This window comes from Pelecanus crispus, chromosome 11, assembly GCF_030463565.1.
Source record: "Pelecanus crispus isolate bPelCri1 chromosome 11, bPelCri1.pri, whole genome shotgun sequence".
NCBI classification, from domain to species: domain Eukaryota; kingdom Metazoa; phylum Chordata; class Aves; order Pelecaniformes; family Pelecanidae; genus Pelecanus; species Pelecanus crispus.
In genome coordinates this window covers 34,910,136-34,928,722 of record NC_134653.1, presented here as the reverse complement: position 1 = coordinate 34,928,722, position 18,587 = coordinate 34,910,136, and the positions used below count along the sequence as shown (strand labels likewise).

General features: G+C 40.0%; 1 protein-coding gene across 1 annotated transcript in view; it reads left to right on the top strand.

Moving 5' to 3' along the window:
- The window catches only part of TMEM132D (transmembrane protein 132D), a 277,643-nt gene that overhangs the window by 166,590 nt on the left and 92,466 nt on the right, over positions 1-18,587 (top strand). Inside the window, exon 4 of the mRNA XM_075718639.1 lies at positions 8,889-9,069. Coding sequence (XP_075574754.1) covers positions 8,889-9,069 — 181 coding nt within the window. The remainder of the gene's footprint in view (positions 1-8,888; positions 9,070-18,587) is intronic.

Sequence of the window (18,587 nt, the reverse complement as noted above, 5' to 3'; positions counted from 1 at the left end):
TGTTGTTGTAGACCCTGTGATAGGCACTCTGTCGAAGACAGAATTAAGGCTGTTTATGCATATTCTGCATGTTCCCTTTTGCAGAGGGGCAGATCTCACAGGACCGGAGTCAATGACTGGATTATCTCTTTGTTCAACTCAATTTTACCTAACAGTAATAGTTGTGCAACAGAGTATTGAGCTAGGTCTCAGATGCAGCATACGCCTCCCGCATGGGCGCGTACACCCATGTGAGCCAAGGACTTCCCTTGGGCTTGGGTGCGGTCATCATGGGAACAAAACCCTGTCGCCTTTGTTAAACAAAATTCTGGAACTCAAAGGAAGCTTTCTTGTATAGCACATGTGCAGATAACTTGGTCTATGTGGTTGTCTTTCAGGGATAAATAATTACTAAAAAAGACTTAACTTGAATTCAGCAAGTTTAATCCCACATATATTTATGCGCAAGTATAAATTTGCAGTTCATGTATATAAGGGGTTTTAAGTGGATAAATATTTGTAGGATGAGGAAGGAATTTTGCAGCAGGGTAGTGTACTGAGCACTGTGCTCAATGTAATGATTTAGTACTCTGGGATTACTCAATAGCAAATATTTGCAACACTGGCCCTGTAGTATTTTAGTATGAAAATACCGTGTCTCATTCCCTGCTGATCGGTGTTACGTTTATGTGGCTCCTCCCATTCAGCAAAAGGTTTCTTTCATTTTCAGGAGACAGTGATAGTGAACAGTGTTGGGAAACAGTCTGGGAAACTGTAATGTGAATGAAATATCTAAGGTTTGTTCTAGGAGCGCTCAAGACTGGTATTGATCTAAAGGCTTAGGTCTGGAGGTCATGGTCTAAGAATCAAATTCTTATAGCGCTGGCAGCCCTGGGCAAACCAAGGATTTGGAGTCAACACATCACTTCCAGGTGCACTGAAGTGTTATTTAATTGAGGCCTTTATACTTGGTTTTCCTACCTGTAAAATGACTATTATGTTATCATTCTCCTATTTTTTGTTTTTGTCAGTTAAGACAACAAGCATCACTTTCTGCAGTTGTCTCGTACAGCGTAGTCTGAGCCTTAGATGGATCCTGTAGAAACTTTGCCAATTAATAACGATCATTTGTGGCTGTATGCCTGCTTTCCTCTTTTGCAGTTTTATCACACTTATATGTGAGTTATACTATATTTATTGTTATTTTTATGTTGAGGACAATAAAAACCAGCAGGTAGAGAACCCCGGATTGACAATGTATTTGCAGTGTTTTATTAGACTTCGTACCGTCACTAAAACTGTTTTCTTAGCCCTGCAATGCAATCCCCCCTGCATAGTAACTGTGGTTTTTCTGCTGTCGCCTCATGATTGGGTTACTTCAAAAGTACTTGATGTTTACTGACTACTGTGTTGAATAATTTATTGAATGATTATTAGACTGGATGTAATAAAGTCAATGTTGATTTACCATTCCCTTAGCATAATGTGGTAAATGATCACTGGATTTACTATGTCAAGAGATGCTCAGAATGATGGTTCTGAACTGAAATGCTAGCTTGGTGGGAAATCATGTTTTAAATTTATATTATATTAACAGGTTTGCTAATTTTTACCCACTTTTGAATGGTTTGAGTTATTTGGGAAAAGTGCTATCAACAGCTGGAAACCTGTATACTGAATAATTTACTTGAAAATAGCAAAAAAAAAGTCAAATAAATAATTCAGCAAATATTTCTCAACCAGCACTACTGATGTCATGCTCCAGAGAGATGGATCAATTTTTTTAAATAACTTTATTACATGATTAGCAGACTCATTTTTTTGTGGTTTTTCTTGCTAGTTGGTTCACTTAATACACCGATTCCTGAAGAAAAATGACTTTTCAGCCTACCCATCACTGAATTTTTAATAGTAAGATGACAATGAATAAAATTAAATTTTAATGTACTGCTGTATGTATCACCTTATCTTGATACATCAATGGTGAATGATGATCTTTGCTGTAATGCGGTAGGCTAGATTCTACAGGTATTGTTTTTTTAGAATACCCTCTCTGACCTTGGGAAGGTCAGGGCCCCAAGCTGCATGCCTCACTTTCCTGTCTAAAATATTTCTTCCTTTTGGTATTTGTTCAGACTGGGAGCAGGGACTGATGCGTTTAGTATGTATATGCTAGTTCACCGGCAACACGCAGTAGAGGTATTGCACCATATTGTTTAGCTTTGTTTTAATAAAATTCTAACTTTTGGGGTAAACGCAGGCATTTTCTTTTCAGCTGCAAAGGAGGGGTGGAAATCCTGCCAGCCTTGCCAGCTAGATTCATACCTTCTGAATGGATTTGGGAGATCAAGCATCAGATATGTTGAGCTCGCATTCTGGAGCCGAGCCAGCTCCTCAGCTGGTGAAAGGCAATATCGTGCTGTTAACTTGTTATGTTTAATGTCAAATCTTGTAATATTTGATTTTGACCTTAAATCCTAGTTGTGGGAATAAAATAGTCCACTGAAATTCTGCAGTTTTTATCCCATGCAAGTGCTTTTCCACAAAAGCTGGAAAATATTCATTGGTTGCACGCTGGCTCAGAAACCAGAAGGAAAAGACAATCGGATTCATTAAAATAAAGAATGTCTCTTTGCCTGTAAAGATTATTTTGAGGGGTTTTAGCTTATGGTTTTTGTATGTGTGAGACTGGTAAAAGAACCCCAGCCTGCAGATGTAAAGCTTCCAAAGATTGCACATCAGTAGTGGAACACTTTTCTCAGCTTTGTCTTCCCATATTGTATTGAAGAGTTCAAATCTTGCCTGAAGCAAACATGTTTCTGTGCATCGTTTTAGGGTAGACCTGCACAGCAAACCTAAAGGTAGAATGTTTTGATTGCTGAAGGTAAAAATAAAATACACAAAAAAACATTAAAAAAAGAGATTAAATGTGGATGTGAAGTTTACACCCATCATCATCTCTTGCAGAGGGATTTTTAAATCACCCCTGGCTGAATTGGAAGAGGTTATCAGCATTTCCAAAGCAATGGCTTATTGTATGGTGAGGAGCACCAAAGAAAAGCCCAAATAAATTAGCCTACCATAACACAGATTGTTCCTGTCTCATTCTGTGCTTTTTATTCCTCACATGTCAGTATTATGGTCTCCTTGTCAGTGATCCCACGTTTTTCACTTGCACATCCTATACGCGTAATTTCTGGGATGCTATCAAACATGCTATGCAGAAGTAGCTTATTGCATTGCAAGTACCTGTTTATGCAGAAGAGATGTGATCTCTATCTCTCTGATAAATATGAAGAGGAATGCAAATGTGTCCCCCTGCCACAACAGTTTGACTCTCATGTAAAGCCTTCTTAAAACAAACAAATAAAAAAAAAACAACCCACAAATAAAATTATGCACTTTCCTGGAACCAGAGTTGTGGGTGTTTGTTAAGAATTCAGCAAGGACTAGACAGGCAATCTTTTCTTGGTGAAGATAAACCAAAAGATTATCAGGATCCTTTCCTGACTGCTTTAAATGTAGGTGGAAAGACTGACTCAACTGAGAAGGAAGTTTGAAACTCTGTTTTCTTTTTTTGGCTATTGTCTATGCAAGCTCCGTTACCCATTCATGTGGATTTTTTAGGTGTTTCTCACAAAGCATCTACGCACTCCAAGCCTCATCACTTATTTTTCTATCATTCTCCTTTTATCTACATTTCACAGAAGTTCATTTTCTACTTTTCTATCTCTCACATCCTTCTGCAACAGGTCATTTTTCTTTTTCTCTCTGTGATTTTTTTTTTCCCTTGATTTCTTCTAGTTTTCTTTTCCTTTTTTTTCCCCACCCAAAATCTATTTAGGTGGGAGGACAATATGTTACTCAGTTGCATGCTCTCAGTAGCACTGCAAAATGGATGGAGTCCACAGACTTCTGGCACTGCTAGGGATATGCTGCTGTAGAGGAGCATAAGTGCAATGCTTGTGTGCCATAGTGGAGCTCCAGGGTTGGAGAGAGATTACTAAGTGGAAGAGGTACAAAAAAGCAAATATACCCAAGGAAAGGCTGATTCTCTAGTGGTCCTTTGAAGTCCCTTTGACCTCCTCATGTTTGGTTATGAAACAAGTAGCCTTTAGTGATTATATTAGGAGTAATGGCTTGTGATTCCAAAAGGGATGGGCAGAAAAGGTTTATAAAACTGCTCTTAGTGAAATTGTTCAGCTTCTGAAGAAAATACCATAGAAAAAGCTTTTCAAAAGAACTATCTCAGAAGTGAATTGTTTCAGAAAACAGTGGAGTTCTGTTACTAAACGGCAATGTTGTGTTTTCATTGCGTTTTTTTATGTCTTTATTCTACATCTCATATTGTTTTATATTTTTTCCTACCACAGAAGGAAGAAGTTATGTGTAACACGTATTGCCACTGGTGGCTCTGTGCAGTGGCAGGACAGATGACAGAAAGCCGTAAAACCTTTTTGCAGCCCAGCTGATAGAGCTGGAAATAGCTAGTGTGGTGTTTTTATCTGGTTTGACAACATAGCATATTATCTTACTTTTACCCAAACATTTGTACTTATTTTTAAATCACTTTATTTCTGAAATAGTGGTTATACACCACTTCGTGTGTATAAATCATCTTATACACTTTGCAGTGTATAAATCATCTTATCCCTCTTTTTATGGGAAAGTAATTTTCAGTTTAATTTTCTCTCCTGTAAAATGAGGATAATGGTTTTCACAAACTCCCTCAGGTCTCATGGGGTCAGCTGTGCTGCTGTCTCCCCTATCTCATGCTGGGAAGTTTTTCCAGGCATCCCTGAAAACATTTCTTCCTTTTCTGAGAGCTGCTGTTCCACCTCTCAGCCTGGCCTGTGCAGCATTTTGGGCCACAGACTCTTTTGATGCACTGCAAGAGATGTGCTGGAGACCTAGGTACGTGTGTGGAGGTAGAAAGGAATCAAGATTGCCTTCTTGCTCTCTTCTCCCCAAGCCTCTTTCATTAACATTCCTATGATACATCTTATTTAGCATATTCATGGCTTTAGGCTTCTTGTGTCCATTATAGCCTTCTAAAGACAGCGATAAAACTTTATACGTTGTATTATAAGAAACATTACGTGCCCAGTCATTTTAGTAGGCTCAGAACAAATCTTGATTTGCGGGCGTTATGTAAAGATCAAAGCCGATACTGCAGCTAGTGAAATCCGGAATGGGATACCTGAATTGACTAACGCTGCCAACATCCAGTAGCTATTCTGAGATTTACAGGGTCTCTTCTTGAAAATTGTGTCTTGCAGGGCATAACATCGCTAGAGACCCAGAAGGGTGGCTGGTTCTTTCTCTCAAGAAACTTGACACGGTGGCACAGGCATTAGCAACTGGCCAAGGGCCTTAATGCCAGCCTCTCAGATTGAAAAGGACTCCCAGGCCAAAAGGGCAGAAGAGAGATTTTTTTTAAAAAAAGGAAAAAAAAAAAAAAACCTCAGGCAGGGATGTGTGAGAAGACGCAGGTGCAGAATGGCTCTGTGGAGGTAGGAAATACTCCCCTAGAGACAGGACAGAGGTTCCGGTTGTTCTTAATTTGTCAGAGCTGCTTGTTCTTTTGTTAGGCAGGAAATAAAAGGCAGATTAAGAAATACAGTATGAACGTGCCTGTGCTGTGCTGGCTGACAGCAGGAAAGACCAGACTACTCCATTCTAATGAAGTTTTCTTTTTTTTTCTGTCTTGCTTGTCTTCAGATTGGGCTGAGACCCTTTAAAAATGTGTCTACATGGCACACAGCTCAGCAGGGCTCTGTTCACGAGGAGGCTTTATTGGCACCACACTGCACTCCGTTACAGGTTCACTGTCAACTACAAACAGCGAAACCCCACGAGAAGGATTTGACTTTACATTAGCACCAAAACCTGTTTCGCTTTGACCACTCTTCAGCTCAGCTGGGATCGCTGTTGTGAACCTTTGGGTTTGTCCGTCCTAAACTTTCTAAACGCGTAGCCTCCCGTGCTGTAGCTGACACTGTTGCTGTACTCTTGATAGCAATAATGGTTTTAACGTTAGCAAAGACAAGCTGCCAACGTGCTGTTGCATTATAGTGACCATAAAGCGTATGCCTACCTTGAGGAGGATTAGGCAGTGCGTCATTTCAAGTAGCAATGGCTGACTACCCAGTGGAAATATTCCTGTTGTACCAAGCAGCCTTGACTTTAAAAGAAAAGCCACAAATATTTTGTATGCAACTGAACTTCGGCAATGAATACCGTTTGTCCAAATTTCTCCATTTACGTTTTTTAACTGTATTTTCTGAAGTGTAGCTTTTTCACTTACTGCTCTATTGAAAGATTTCAATTGCTAAATACTGCTTAGAAAGGCTGTAAATTGGGGGCACGGATCCATGGGACTTGCACATGGAAGGATTATCATAGTAACTGATGAGTAAAGTAATTAAACAAAAGTTCCTGAGATGGTGCTGACAGCCTGGGTCTGATCATAAGTCATGCAATACTGTCACTTTTTTTTTTGTACAACTTCAGTATCAGTAATGAGATTCATATTGATTTTTGAGGTGCTTTGTAATCTTGTCATATGGAGGTGTTTAGTATTTCTAAGAGGAACTAGTTCAAATAATTTCTATCAAAATCACATTTGGTAGCGACGTGGGGGGGGGAGTTGCTACAAGAACTGCTTCATTAAAATACCTAGTTTAGAGAAATTAAAATATTTCCATTATTTTGGGGTTACTGTAGTTGTGCCATATCGGAGCTGTAGTTCAAGAATATAAGGACCATGCTCCACTCCTCTCTCCCCATCTTTTCCTCCCTCCTTGTTTTCCTGTATCCCAATAACTTTTCTCCTTTTCCTCTAATCTCCAACGTACCTGGGAAAGATTAAGCTGATTGCCTTTTTTGACAATCATTTGTTTTTGCCGTGGTATTCTGCCCCGCAGTCACCTCCTGTGCAACAGTCCCTCCCTGCTGCTACAGGACACGTTTCTGGTGACAGCACCAATTCTGCAAAGCCGGTGACTGGTAGGAGCAGACACCAATGCAATAATAAAGGCACCCTGAATAGAATCACAAACCCAAGGTTCATTATATGAAGATTCAATTAGTTCTTTAAACACAGAAACTGTGATAGAACATACTGTACGAAACGGGATCACTGCCAAGTATTTATAGGCGATCCACTGCGCATTCCTGCTCGTACAATTATGGTAACTGAGTTTCAATAGTCACAGCTTCATAAAGCAGCTTTCTGATCCTACCTGGGTCAGCATGAAATAAGACTGCATTCAGTGCTAGTTTAGAAATTGTGCTCTTTTTTTTTTTTTTTTTCCTGACATGAAAAAATGAGAAAGTGAACACAATGTGTTCCATTTTGGAAACACAGAGGCTCCATTCAAATTCCATCCAGGATAGCAAGACCTCAATGCATCCATTAAAATCTGAACCTTAAAGATGAGCAGATGAAACTCTTCAAGCAGTAGCTTTGGATAAAGCATTGCATTTAGCCAGCATGATCAAAATCTCTGAATATTTCAGGAAGAATCCCAAACTGGGGCTGTTGTCATAACTGGTCTTCATAAAAAATATGCCTAGTTTTAGCTCTTTTTCCACATCAGCTGGGAAAACCTGCTGGCTTTTGGGCATGTTCTGCAATTCTCTAATCAGTTGCTGAAATGTTTCCTCTTTCTTCTAGTTGCACTCTCCAGCGTAAGTGGCTTGTGACACTTCAGTGCTGTGCCATTCTTTCTCTCCTTGAGCATTATCCCACTGAAAGAAATTCTGCTCTTTCCCTTCCACACAAACTCTGAGGATCTGTTCAGCCTTCAGTGCTTCAGAATTAAAAGCGCTGTCATTCTCAATATCCCCTGGATTTCTGCACTGCTAAGAAATTCTGCATTCCTCAACACCTTTACAGTAAATTGAGTATTTTCCTGTCTCTATAAATGCCACTGGACTATGGAGCTCACCTTGCTAAGATACACAATAGAAACTTCACCGCATTGCTTTCTATACAGTAGCTGATTTTATAACAAGCTTTGCAGGAATTGGGCAAGTGAGTCCCTTTCCAATTTTCCCTCTTTACCCTTCCACTTTATGCTATTCACTTATATGAACCGTGTAACCTTAGGAAGGACAGCATGTAAAGGCAAAGTAGCATTGATAAGGTATCAGGAACCCCAGTGTTGCCAGACTATCCTGGAGAATCACATTGAGTAGCTCTTTGTTCTTTTGTAGTGGTTTTTACTCAAGGATCCTGGCAGGATTGGCTGATATTAAACAATCCAGTTTTGTAACTCTCCTCTCCTGCGACAAGCTGAATTGTTTATAATTCCTAGTTTAGCAAAGGACAAAAGGAGCTTCAGACAGACATTCGCAGCAAGGTAGCAGTATAGCCAAAAATTAATTCCAGGTTTTCCAGTCCTCTGCTCCCTGCTGCCCTGGTTCACGGACCCCATCCTGAGCTTTGAACTCTCTTCCATGCCTCCCTTTTTAAAAAGCAGAAAACACTTTTAATGCAGTGGTTTCCCGTTTCAAGGCGTGATTCCCTTTAGATTTGCTCATGTGTTGCTTCAACAGGGAAGAAATACAATGTGCTTGTTAAAGGGAGAGCCTCGGAGTCAGGATTTTTAGGCTGTAGCTTTAGCCTTAGCTTTACCTTGATTCGTTTTTGTTTCTCCACCTGTGAAATGGAGCAGCGCTTAGCGATCCATGTCACAGAGTGTTAATAAGCCACTTGAATGTAGGGGAAATACCCTGGAATTTTAAGACAAGTGCAAATGATTAATTCATTATTAAATCCATCATCCCACCAAATCCTCTCTTTGGAAGAGCCTTAATCCAATGTTTTATTAATATAAAAGCAATTATATTGCTGGCTTATCAGTCATGTGAATGGAACCTTTCTTTTTGTTTCTGTCTTGCAGTGCGGATGGTCCTTCTGAAATCATGCAGATTGATTTTGAAATTGAAGACCTAACTGACCTACCAGGGACCCAGCTCATTACGTGGCAGGTAGAATATCCCGGAGATGCAACATCTGATCTAGGAATCTCCAAGATCTACATAAGCCAGAAGGACCTGGTAGGAGTTCTCCCTTTGGCTATGGTAAGAAATCGTCTGGCATTCTGAAAGTTTTTAATATTGCTTTACAACTCTAGTGTCTGAGAGATGCAAATGATCTGCTGAAAGGGGTAGGGGGACAGAAAGTTTCAGCACCTTGAGAAACAGTAACTTCTGAAGTTTGCTCCATTCTAAGGTTAAAAACCGCATGAGGGGAAACCATAGCTTCCCCTGGAAGGCCCAGTCGTGCTCTCTTTGACCAATACACTGGCTTCTGGGAGGCAGAAGCTGAGTTCATGGCATTTCCCGTATTCAGAACTCACTCGTGTTGTGGCGTGAAGTGGCACACTTGGACACTCGGTTCGATGTGGTCTATGTCTTACTCGAATCACAAGTACCCTTTCTTACATTTGGTCTAGTGTTCAAGGACTTCCTGAATCACAATTTTTACAGTTTTTGAATTCTGACTCCATATTCATTTAAGAGTGAGAAGAGAAAGGCAAGTCATGGTGTGACTTCTGAGTAATTTTTAATTACCTGGGGAACACGAAATACAGCGCATAGCCAACTGTCTGTTCTACATAGATGTGTTCAAATGGGTTGCCTCACTGTCACAGTGCAAACTATAGGGCTTGAAAAATACCTGATTCTTTAACCTTGGTCTTACCTAAAAAAACCTGTTAGACACCCAAATTCCAAGTGCAAACAGAAATTTTGTGCGTTTCCTCTTCTCTCCCCTTCACATTTCCTTATCGTTAGGGCTGAAATGTACTTGTCTAAGGTCTGGCTGTGCCCCATTTTTGTTCTTAGACAATCTATTAGAAAATATTGACACATTATTATTTAGCACTGAGAGAAAAACAAAAATCAATCTTAGAGCATTTAGAAAAAAGTAACCGGGATGTTTACCTAGCAATAGCCAGTTAAGTATGTCACTATTGAAGGCTGAAGGTGTTCTCTGCACTTCCAGACTCACAGAACTGATAATGGCTATTATTGTTATTTCCCAAGTTTAGAGCTACTCAGATGTTGTGATTCTTTATTTCCCCAAAAATCTTTCTTTTCTTTTGTAATGGTTCATGCTTTCATAACCAAGGTGTATATCACAGCTGAAACAGCGCTCTCCATCTGGAATTGTGGCCACCTAACAAATCAGAGTTGTACATCTAATCCTTTTGTTTTGCGTGACTGTTTTCATGGGCTCGCTCCTGCTATTCGACAGTGGGTGATCTCTGCTGCTTTGTCGATAAGAGAAGAGGCCTTCTGGTCTGCAGATGGGACCCTGATGTGCAGTCGCACCAGTTCGGGAGTATTGAGGGTTAAGGCTGTAGAGGTGATCTGATTTACATAACCTGAGGTGTGGGGGGGTTTATTCGCTCCATCCCTTAATGAAAAGATAACAGATTTCTTTCTCAGTGGTTCCAATGGTTGCAGAAAATACTAGTTCTTCTCATACATGCCCATGATTGCTTTAGTATCGAGTGATATAGTGGCAAAAAATAGTTCATAAGAACAAAGATAGATTCTCCTGGCAGTTGCTACAAATCAACTCACTCTCTTAATTTCCATTAAAAGATGAAAAAAAGCACCCATTTTCCAGAAGCACAAAATTCTATGCTCAAAGGTCACATGAAGTCTATAAAGTTATCAGTAGGTGGCATTTTACAAGGCAACAGGTGTTGGGATAATGGATAAGAGAGAAAGCAAAGATAAATGGCAGGGGTCCCCTAATTGCTGACAGACTGGGAATAGTTTTAACCTTCTTTGCATTAACTGGAGTGTCAGGGAAGAAGCTCTGGGGTATCACAAATCTCCAAATCTTTGTAGTACTTCACTTTGTGCTTAGGAAATGATGATTCGGGTGCAGACCTTTCAAGATGTGTAACTGATCAGTTTGGTACTTCAGATTTCCCTGTGATCTTAGCAAAGCCAGTTTGTAATTTACAAATTGAAAATAAAAAAATACATTCTACTCTTTCATTTAGGAAGAACCACAATGAAAACAAAGTGTTACATTATTTCTCTGTTTCTGGAGACTGGGGATAATTTGGGTTAGTTTTGCTGGGCTTCTTAGCGGAACATGTAATTTCATGTTTAGAAGCACCAAACAGAAATACTGTTGAATATTTCAATTACAGGTTAATTTTTCAAAAGAACAATTTTACTGCTTTAACATTAGGCAGAGCTTTGTTTTTTAATAGACTAGCACATACCACCTCTGCACAATCTTTGTTTTCTGTAGTCTTTTCTGCTAGCTTTTATGGATTTGTAAATTGCAAAGCAGAAGATTGGCCAATTTAGAGCTTCCTGTTTTCTTTTTTTGAGTTACAAAATGCTGCAATAGAAAGATTTAAATGTACATATCAGCTTCAGGACACACTGGAAATGCCTGCCTTCTGCTGAAGTTACTAGGACACTTGCTGCACTCACCTTACCTTCCTCCAGTGCATTTTTTTTTTTTCCTCTGGCATATTAACATTCCAGCTTTTGAGACCCCTGCAGAGCCCTACACCAGTAACAGAACAGCAGCACAAATCACAGTAGAGCACTCAAGGGTATTGATGAGAAAAGCTGTAGGGTGTATTTTATGGATATGTGGGTACCATAAAGGCTGATATTTCTGAAACTTTAATAACACCTTTTCTAATTTTAAAGTGTAACAGAACCCAACTTGGTAAGCTGTGCATGGGACCCCAGTCAGCCTTTGTTAGCAGAATGGGAATAGAGTGGGAGAAGATATTTGATCTGTGAACATCGTAAGATCCTGTGAGCACCTGTTTGGATATTTGCAATGCGTGATCCTTTCCCTTAAGCCTGATGAAATACAGGCAAAGATGTTTATCCAGGGCTATAAAAAATGATTGGCCTTTTACCATGATTGCTTTGCAGCAGCTCTTACAGCCACGTAGCAATGTCTTGCCTTGTTGACAGAAACTAAAACGTCCGCTAAACCCCGTGGAAGAGGCGGATATTTGTATGGTGTAATGGTCTTCACCAGCACGTTTTCCACTGTACCTTCTGCGTTTCCCGCATGGGCACTATTCACAACTCCCCCATTTCCCTGCCAGCATTCTCACTGTAAGGTGTGTCTCTCCAGGTAGTGTGTGGCCAGGGCACTGAAGAAGAGGGGTCTTAAGAACATGTTGATAGGTACAGGAATAGAAACAAATACTGCTTTATTCTGGGTGGAGAATTCTGGATAAGGAAAGCCAGAGGGATTACTCCATGGTAATTATTGAAAATTTGGCCCTTTATAAAAAAAAAAAAAAAAGTCACGAGTAAATAGTGAAGAAGCAAAAACCTTCTATGTTGTTCTTTGTTGTCAACTAATATACATATTAATTCTCTTTAAATGTCATTCTCTTAACATTCAACTGTAATAGGGTATCCTTTGAGACAGAAACCCTAGCACCTCTTAAGACCTTTGAAATATAGTATTTAAAAGGCGTATGGTCCATTTGTTCATTAACTGTCTTGAACATGCTAAACTGCTGAGGTTTTTTGAGTTGAGGACCCACAATGCAGTGTGACAGCCTATGAGAATAATATGCCTGAATCTTCTAGAGTATGACATTATTTTTTATTGGCATCCTAAAGAATCAGCTTCCAATTCCTATTTGGCTTCTTTCTGGTGATTCTTCTCTATTTTAGTTCACTCTCATTTTGTTAGGTGATGAATGGCACAGGTTTGGTCACTCAGATTGTACATTTGTAGCTATTGATTATTGTTGCTTTTTAAACATTCTGTCAGCTCTTTCATAATTATGGTGTTCACCTTTTGTTGAACCTTAATGATTAGGTGAGGATGAGAGACAGACGAGCTCTGTAGCCATCTGTGTACATACAAGATAATCCCTACTGAGAAAGGCAGAGGGCAAATATGACATGCTGGTAAATGGATAAGTTGAAATCTGTTCTGTAAATAATAATAATAAAAATCAAGACTAATAAAATACCTGAGCTGGGTCTTAACTGAACCAGCTCTGAATCTGTAAATCACCTGTCTTACCTATGTACATGCCCTAAACCTATTCTATCTGTGCCCTCCCTTTATTTAATAATCTGGTGAGGAATCAGGGCAAAACACCTGTTTCATAAATCTCATAGGAGAGATGTTGGTCCCAGGGTTGATAAATCCCTTATTAGAGTAGTCCTTTGACTAGAGAATATGTTGTGTCGACTTTACTTTCTCCTAGAATACAGAAAAAATATATGCAGGATGCTCAATGTCCCTTCAGAAATTTCTTGAAAAGATTGTAAGTTCCTCACCTTCAATTTTTGATAAGTTGTTGTCTGCATACATCTTTCAAATTTATAAATCAGCAAGCCAATGTTAGAGTCAGCCTGGCTCACACAAATGTAGTTGCCTTGACGTTCAAGGCACTGTTAAATTTAAAGACATGGATGTGGACCAGATGTTTCAGGTGGTGGTAGGGCATATGAAGCTGATGAAGAAGCCAGGTAGTTGGATGACGAGCACCCTTGTGTATAAAAAGTCTGTGAATCTGGACTGCTTTCTTGAGAGACTCCCCAGCCCTTACAGATGAACTGAGCTTGATGCCAGCTATAAGAGACCGCCTTGTATGATCTGTGCAACTAGGAAAGAGCAGAAAAGTTTTGCCTTCCAGAGCAAGGATCCTTGAATACTGCAGAGTCATGGTAACACTGGCTGAGTAGCCCTGGATTACCTCATACCAATCATGATTATTAATATTTTGGAGTCAATAATTCAGCATGGTTGCTGCCCAGAGAATCTCAGACTTGCTGGCAGGCAGGATGGCTTGCCTGGCACTAGGGCTGAATTAGCAGGTTTCACCTTACCAAGGAGTGGCAGGACAGGCTCCCTTCAGCCTTTATCAAACTCGGCTCTGGTCTGGGGCTTGGTGAGTTTTATGCCCGTATGTCCATGGAGCACCTGTCTTTCCTTCTTACTGAATACACTGGGACAGCTCTTAGGTACATTTATAATCTAGTCAGCATCAACCTAAAAATTAACCTTATTATTAGAGAACTGAAACGGGCAGGGAGAAAAGATGGGGTTTGAAACTTGATTAATTGTACGGTGGTGAGGTTGCAGTCTGCTTGGCAGAGGCAAGAACTCCTAAGACAACCTTCCATCCTTCCCAGCCATATTTTAGCAGGCAAAGGTGGATGGTGAACAGTGAATTACAGACTTGTATCAGCAACTGAGCTTCCGTTATCTCTCTGGTTTTGGCCCATTATTTATTATCCTTAAGCAGTGCAACATCGGCCTCCAAGACAGTCAAGTGAGGTGTGAGGCAGAGAGATTTAAATCAAATGTAGGAAAAAAACCTCTAAGAAGACTCCTGATTTACGACAGGCTTAAACCGAGTCAGTGACCAAAGTCCAGCTCATTACTTTGCAACAAACGGGTTGTAGCGAAGGCAAAGAATTATTCCAACTCATCTGACCCTACCAAGGAGTCCCAACTTGGCGAGCTGTCCCAGCTCTCAGAAGCACACAAACACTCAGCTCTCTTCTTGCAGAGCAGAGCTGCTTTGGTGCAGATTGAAGGGACCTGTTTCGAAGCTGCGAATGAAGGTGGTTTAAAAGAAACTTGGGTGAGCTATTAGGAAGAAGGATCATGTTATCCTTCATCTCAGGTGACTTATGCAGTTAGTAACCTCCAGAAAAGGGTCACTGGTACTGTTGGAGTGAAAGAACCTTTTGAGCAGCACAACCATTTTTGCAATGTTTGTGTCACCACAGCTGCTATTAAATGAAACACAAGTAGAATATTTATTTTACAAGGTCAGGTTAATAAAGCTGTAAAAAGTAAATGTCTTTATTTCTTGAACAGAAATATTTTACAATGCATAGCATGTAACGAACTTCATATTTAAGATATTTTGTTAAAAGGTCTGTTTTCGTACATCCTAGCACAATTATCAAAGCAACATTGACTGTAAACCCATTCTCCCATTGCAGATGAACGTGCTCTTCTCCTCAGACCCATTAGAGCCATTTTGGCTTGTGAGAAGTTATGTTATGGCAGTCACATTAAATAAATTGTATCCAAAACCTGAACACCAGTTTAACATTATACCTTTTAGATAATTTATTCTTTCAACTTGCTCCTGATGTTCTTTATAAAAATTTAACAATAATGTTGAAAGGAAGGAAGCTGTTCTACATACCATCAGCATAAGGAGCTGGATAAATAGACCAAATAAATAAATAAAATCAATTGTTACAGCAAAGAGGCTATCCATTATATAAGAAGTGTTTCTGTATTAAAATTATTTCTAATAATTACAGGAATCAGCTGTCATGGCAGTGCCAGTCACTACCGGATTTTAAGAATGCTTAGGGTATTAATGCCCTTATAAATATATGTATCCAAAACACTTAATTTTTAGCTAGTGCTTTTTATGTTCCGTTAGAGACTGGATAATATGGAGTTCAGACTTAGCTACCAGAGTGCTCAGTGCTGCGCAAACACATATTTAATTACATCCTCACCCTGAAGAACTCAGAAGACAGAGAAGACTAATGATAAAAACATAAAGAAAATATTGGTCCCCTCTTACAGAATAGGAATGGGGATGGGTGGCATGCTGAAGTTCCCCCTGAAGTCAGCCAGATTGCCTTCTCCTAGACCAAGCTTTCAGCTTGGCTCTTCTCCATTACGGAAGATGTGATGGGTGGATGGTGGTCCCTGGAGCACAGACCTAGTTGTGCAAATGCTGTCATTTGGAGCTTATAGAATCATAGAATCATTTAGGTTGGAAAAGCCCTTTAAGATCATCCAGTCCAACCATTAACCTAACACTACCAAGTCCACCACTAAACCAATTAAGGGGAGAGTAGCAATTTCATGTTTCCTGGCTTGGTGGCTGGATCATTTATAATGAAAGTAAAAACTAGGAACCATTAAGATTAGAAAGGAGCTCTAAGATCATCATTCCAATCATCAACCCAACGCCACCATGCCCACTAAACCATGTCCCAGAGTGCCACGTCTGCCTGTTTTTTGAACTCTTCCAGGGATGGTGAGTCCACCACCTCTCTGGGCAACATGTATGTCCACACGTAGCTCTAAAGATGGCGTGGCTGTCTCTGCCTCTTCCTTAGGCCCCCCTCCTGCTCCGGTGCTTTGCCACTGCCCATGCTGGCGGAGCGCTGCTGGTTTCCGTCAGGAGCTGCTCAGGGGTACAATGGGGGCCCATGCTGGGGTAGTGGGATAGGATGTTGGAGGCTGTTACAGCCTTCTCTCTACCATCTTAAGCTGACGATTAGGATGCTTTTAGATGAAATTAATGCTTTTCTGTGGGAGAACTGAAATGTGAATCTCCATCTTGACTGTGAGATATAGATGAACAAACTGATTACAGGGAGGATCTGCAGTTGGCTGACTGGCCTGGGTTCTGCCTCGCAGCTGAGAAGTGCAGGATCACGTCAGCCAGAATCAGCCGCCCTACTCAACTTCAAGAGTGAATATTTCAAAACACTTCCACTGACAGTCAGCTTTATGAAAAAGATGTCTAGATAGCAGTTAAAAGCTTTTACCTTCCTAATTCATCGCTTTTAAATTACAATTACAATATTTGGCAAGTTTTCAAATATTTAATTAAAATGTTACCCATTTCTGAAGAGGAACCTTTTAAATCAAAATTATGTTAGTAAATCACAGATGAAATCTACTCATGGGAAAGGGAGAAACCTCTGGATCATTGTGATATTGCAAGCAACCTTTTTCTTTTCGTAAGTATATCCTATTGCTTCCTAAAACTAGGTAGGTCAAGGTCTTACAATTTCATCTCATAAAACAGACTGTCCATCTCTTGGCACCTACAAGTCCAGATTTTAATTCATCTTTCTTGAAAATAGATATCCAAGATGACTACAGGACACCAGGTGATGTCCCTTGCCATTGTTGTCTAAGTGTTTATCCACTGGAAATGTTTCTGCTCCATCTCAAATGATACATGCATGGGTTTGGTTCTGGTTGTTGTTGGGTTTTGGTTGGTTGGTTGGGGCAGGAGGGGAGAGATACAATGGTGCACATTAACCCTTTGACTGAATATTATATGGAAATCTTTCTTTTGCTCTGTTTCGAGCTGACGACCTCTTACCTGATGGCTGAAATTCTTGCTGTCAGTCCCCGCGATTGGACTTTGCACTGTGTGTTACTGCATTTCATTCCATTTCTTTTTTCTGAATCTTTGTTTTTATCTGGTGGTTCTTATTTAATAGTTCAAACTTCTGTATTAACAATGGCTCCCAAACTGATACCGTTAGCAAATTTCAGTAGTAGTCCGTTTCATCTTGTTCCGGGACCATTATTGACAGCAATAAAAAAAATCTGTCCCTAGGCTAATTCTGGAATATTGTTGTATCAGTTCAGAGGAGCAGGTTGTCTTACTGACTGTCGATCTCACAGCTTTGCCTGGATCAGTCTTTGGATTGGTTCTCTGTAGTTCAGGCAACTTCGACAGGAAGGACTTTGTATTCAAAAGCTTGTTAATCAGTCTTTCTGCGATGCATGAGTCTGATTAGATTCCGTTTCACATTCTAATAACTGTAATGAGCCTGTACAGTTAATAGAAGAAAATGTTTCATCCAGTAAACACATAATAATCTGTTATGCTTCAGAAATTAATTGAATCACAGGTATCTGAAGCTACAAGACATTTTTCTCATATGTAGATGTCCATTATTCGTGCTTTTTCAGAGCATGTGACGTTGGCACCTATCTGTGCCCGAACGGCGGGCCAGGCAGGTGGGGTAGTCATCGGGTGGGACAGTTCTGCTATTCCTACATGACTGTGTTCAAGAAGTGAATATACTCAATTGCAAGGGGGCTAATGTGTAGGGTTCATTTTCTAATTAGAATTGCCTGTTAAAAAATGTCTTGGCTTGGTCTTCAACTTCCTATTATTATTACTATTATGCTAAACATTGGCCTTGCTCTAGCAGGCCTCTATTGTCTAACTACCAACAGACAGACGCATGAGTCACTAGCGCATAGCATTTTGGTTTGTATACAAAGAATGAAATGAGAAAATAACACAAGCACTTGGCAATCAAAGATGCCTATCTCCAGAATCCAACAAATGCCATATTCTTTGGATTTTTCCTTCCAAAATTAATGACAACCCTGGGGTTCTTAACTTTTGAAATAACAAGCAATACGTCTTTCCCTTTACAATTAGACATTTCGTTGACCTGTTGGGCGTGCAATGAAATGGTAACTATGTTCATTGCAACACCAGTGCAGACGTTTTGCTACTTAAATTCCCAAGCAGTGAAAACCATCAAGCAGGTCTTCCAGTTTAATCCAATTCTCTTGCTGTCAAGGGTTACTACAGGCTCATGGAAAAAAGAGCTTGATGATGATGTTGTTTAAGACGAGGTTAGAAATCTTGTTTTGGTATCTGGAGCTGCAGTTGCTAGCTGACTAATACCGTAATCACCTGTAATAATAGAAAGCAACAGTCACCCAGTTTTTGTCTGAGTTGGGGAATGAGTAATGAGGGCTTGGACTGGCTGCTGGCAAAGCTGCTGACAGCCACGCAATTTGATGTGGAACATTGAAAATT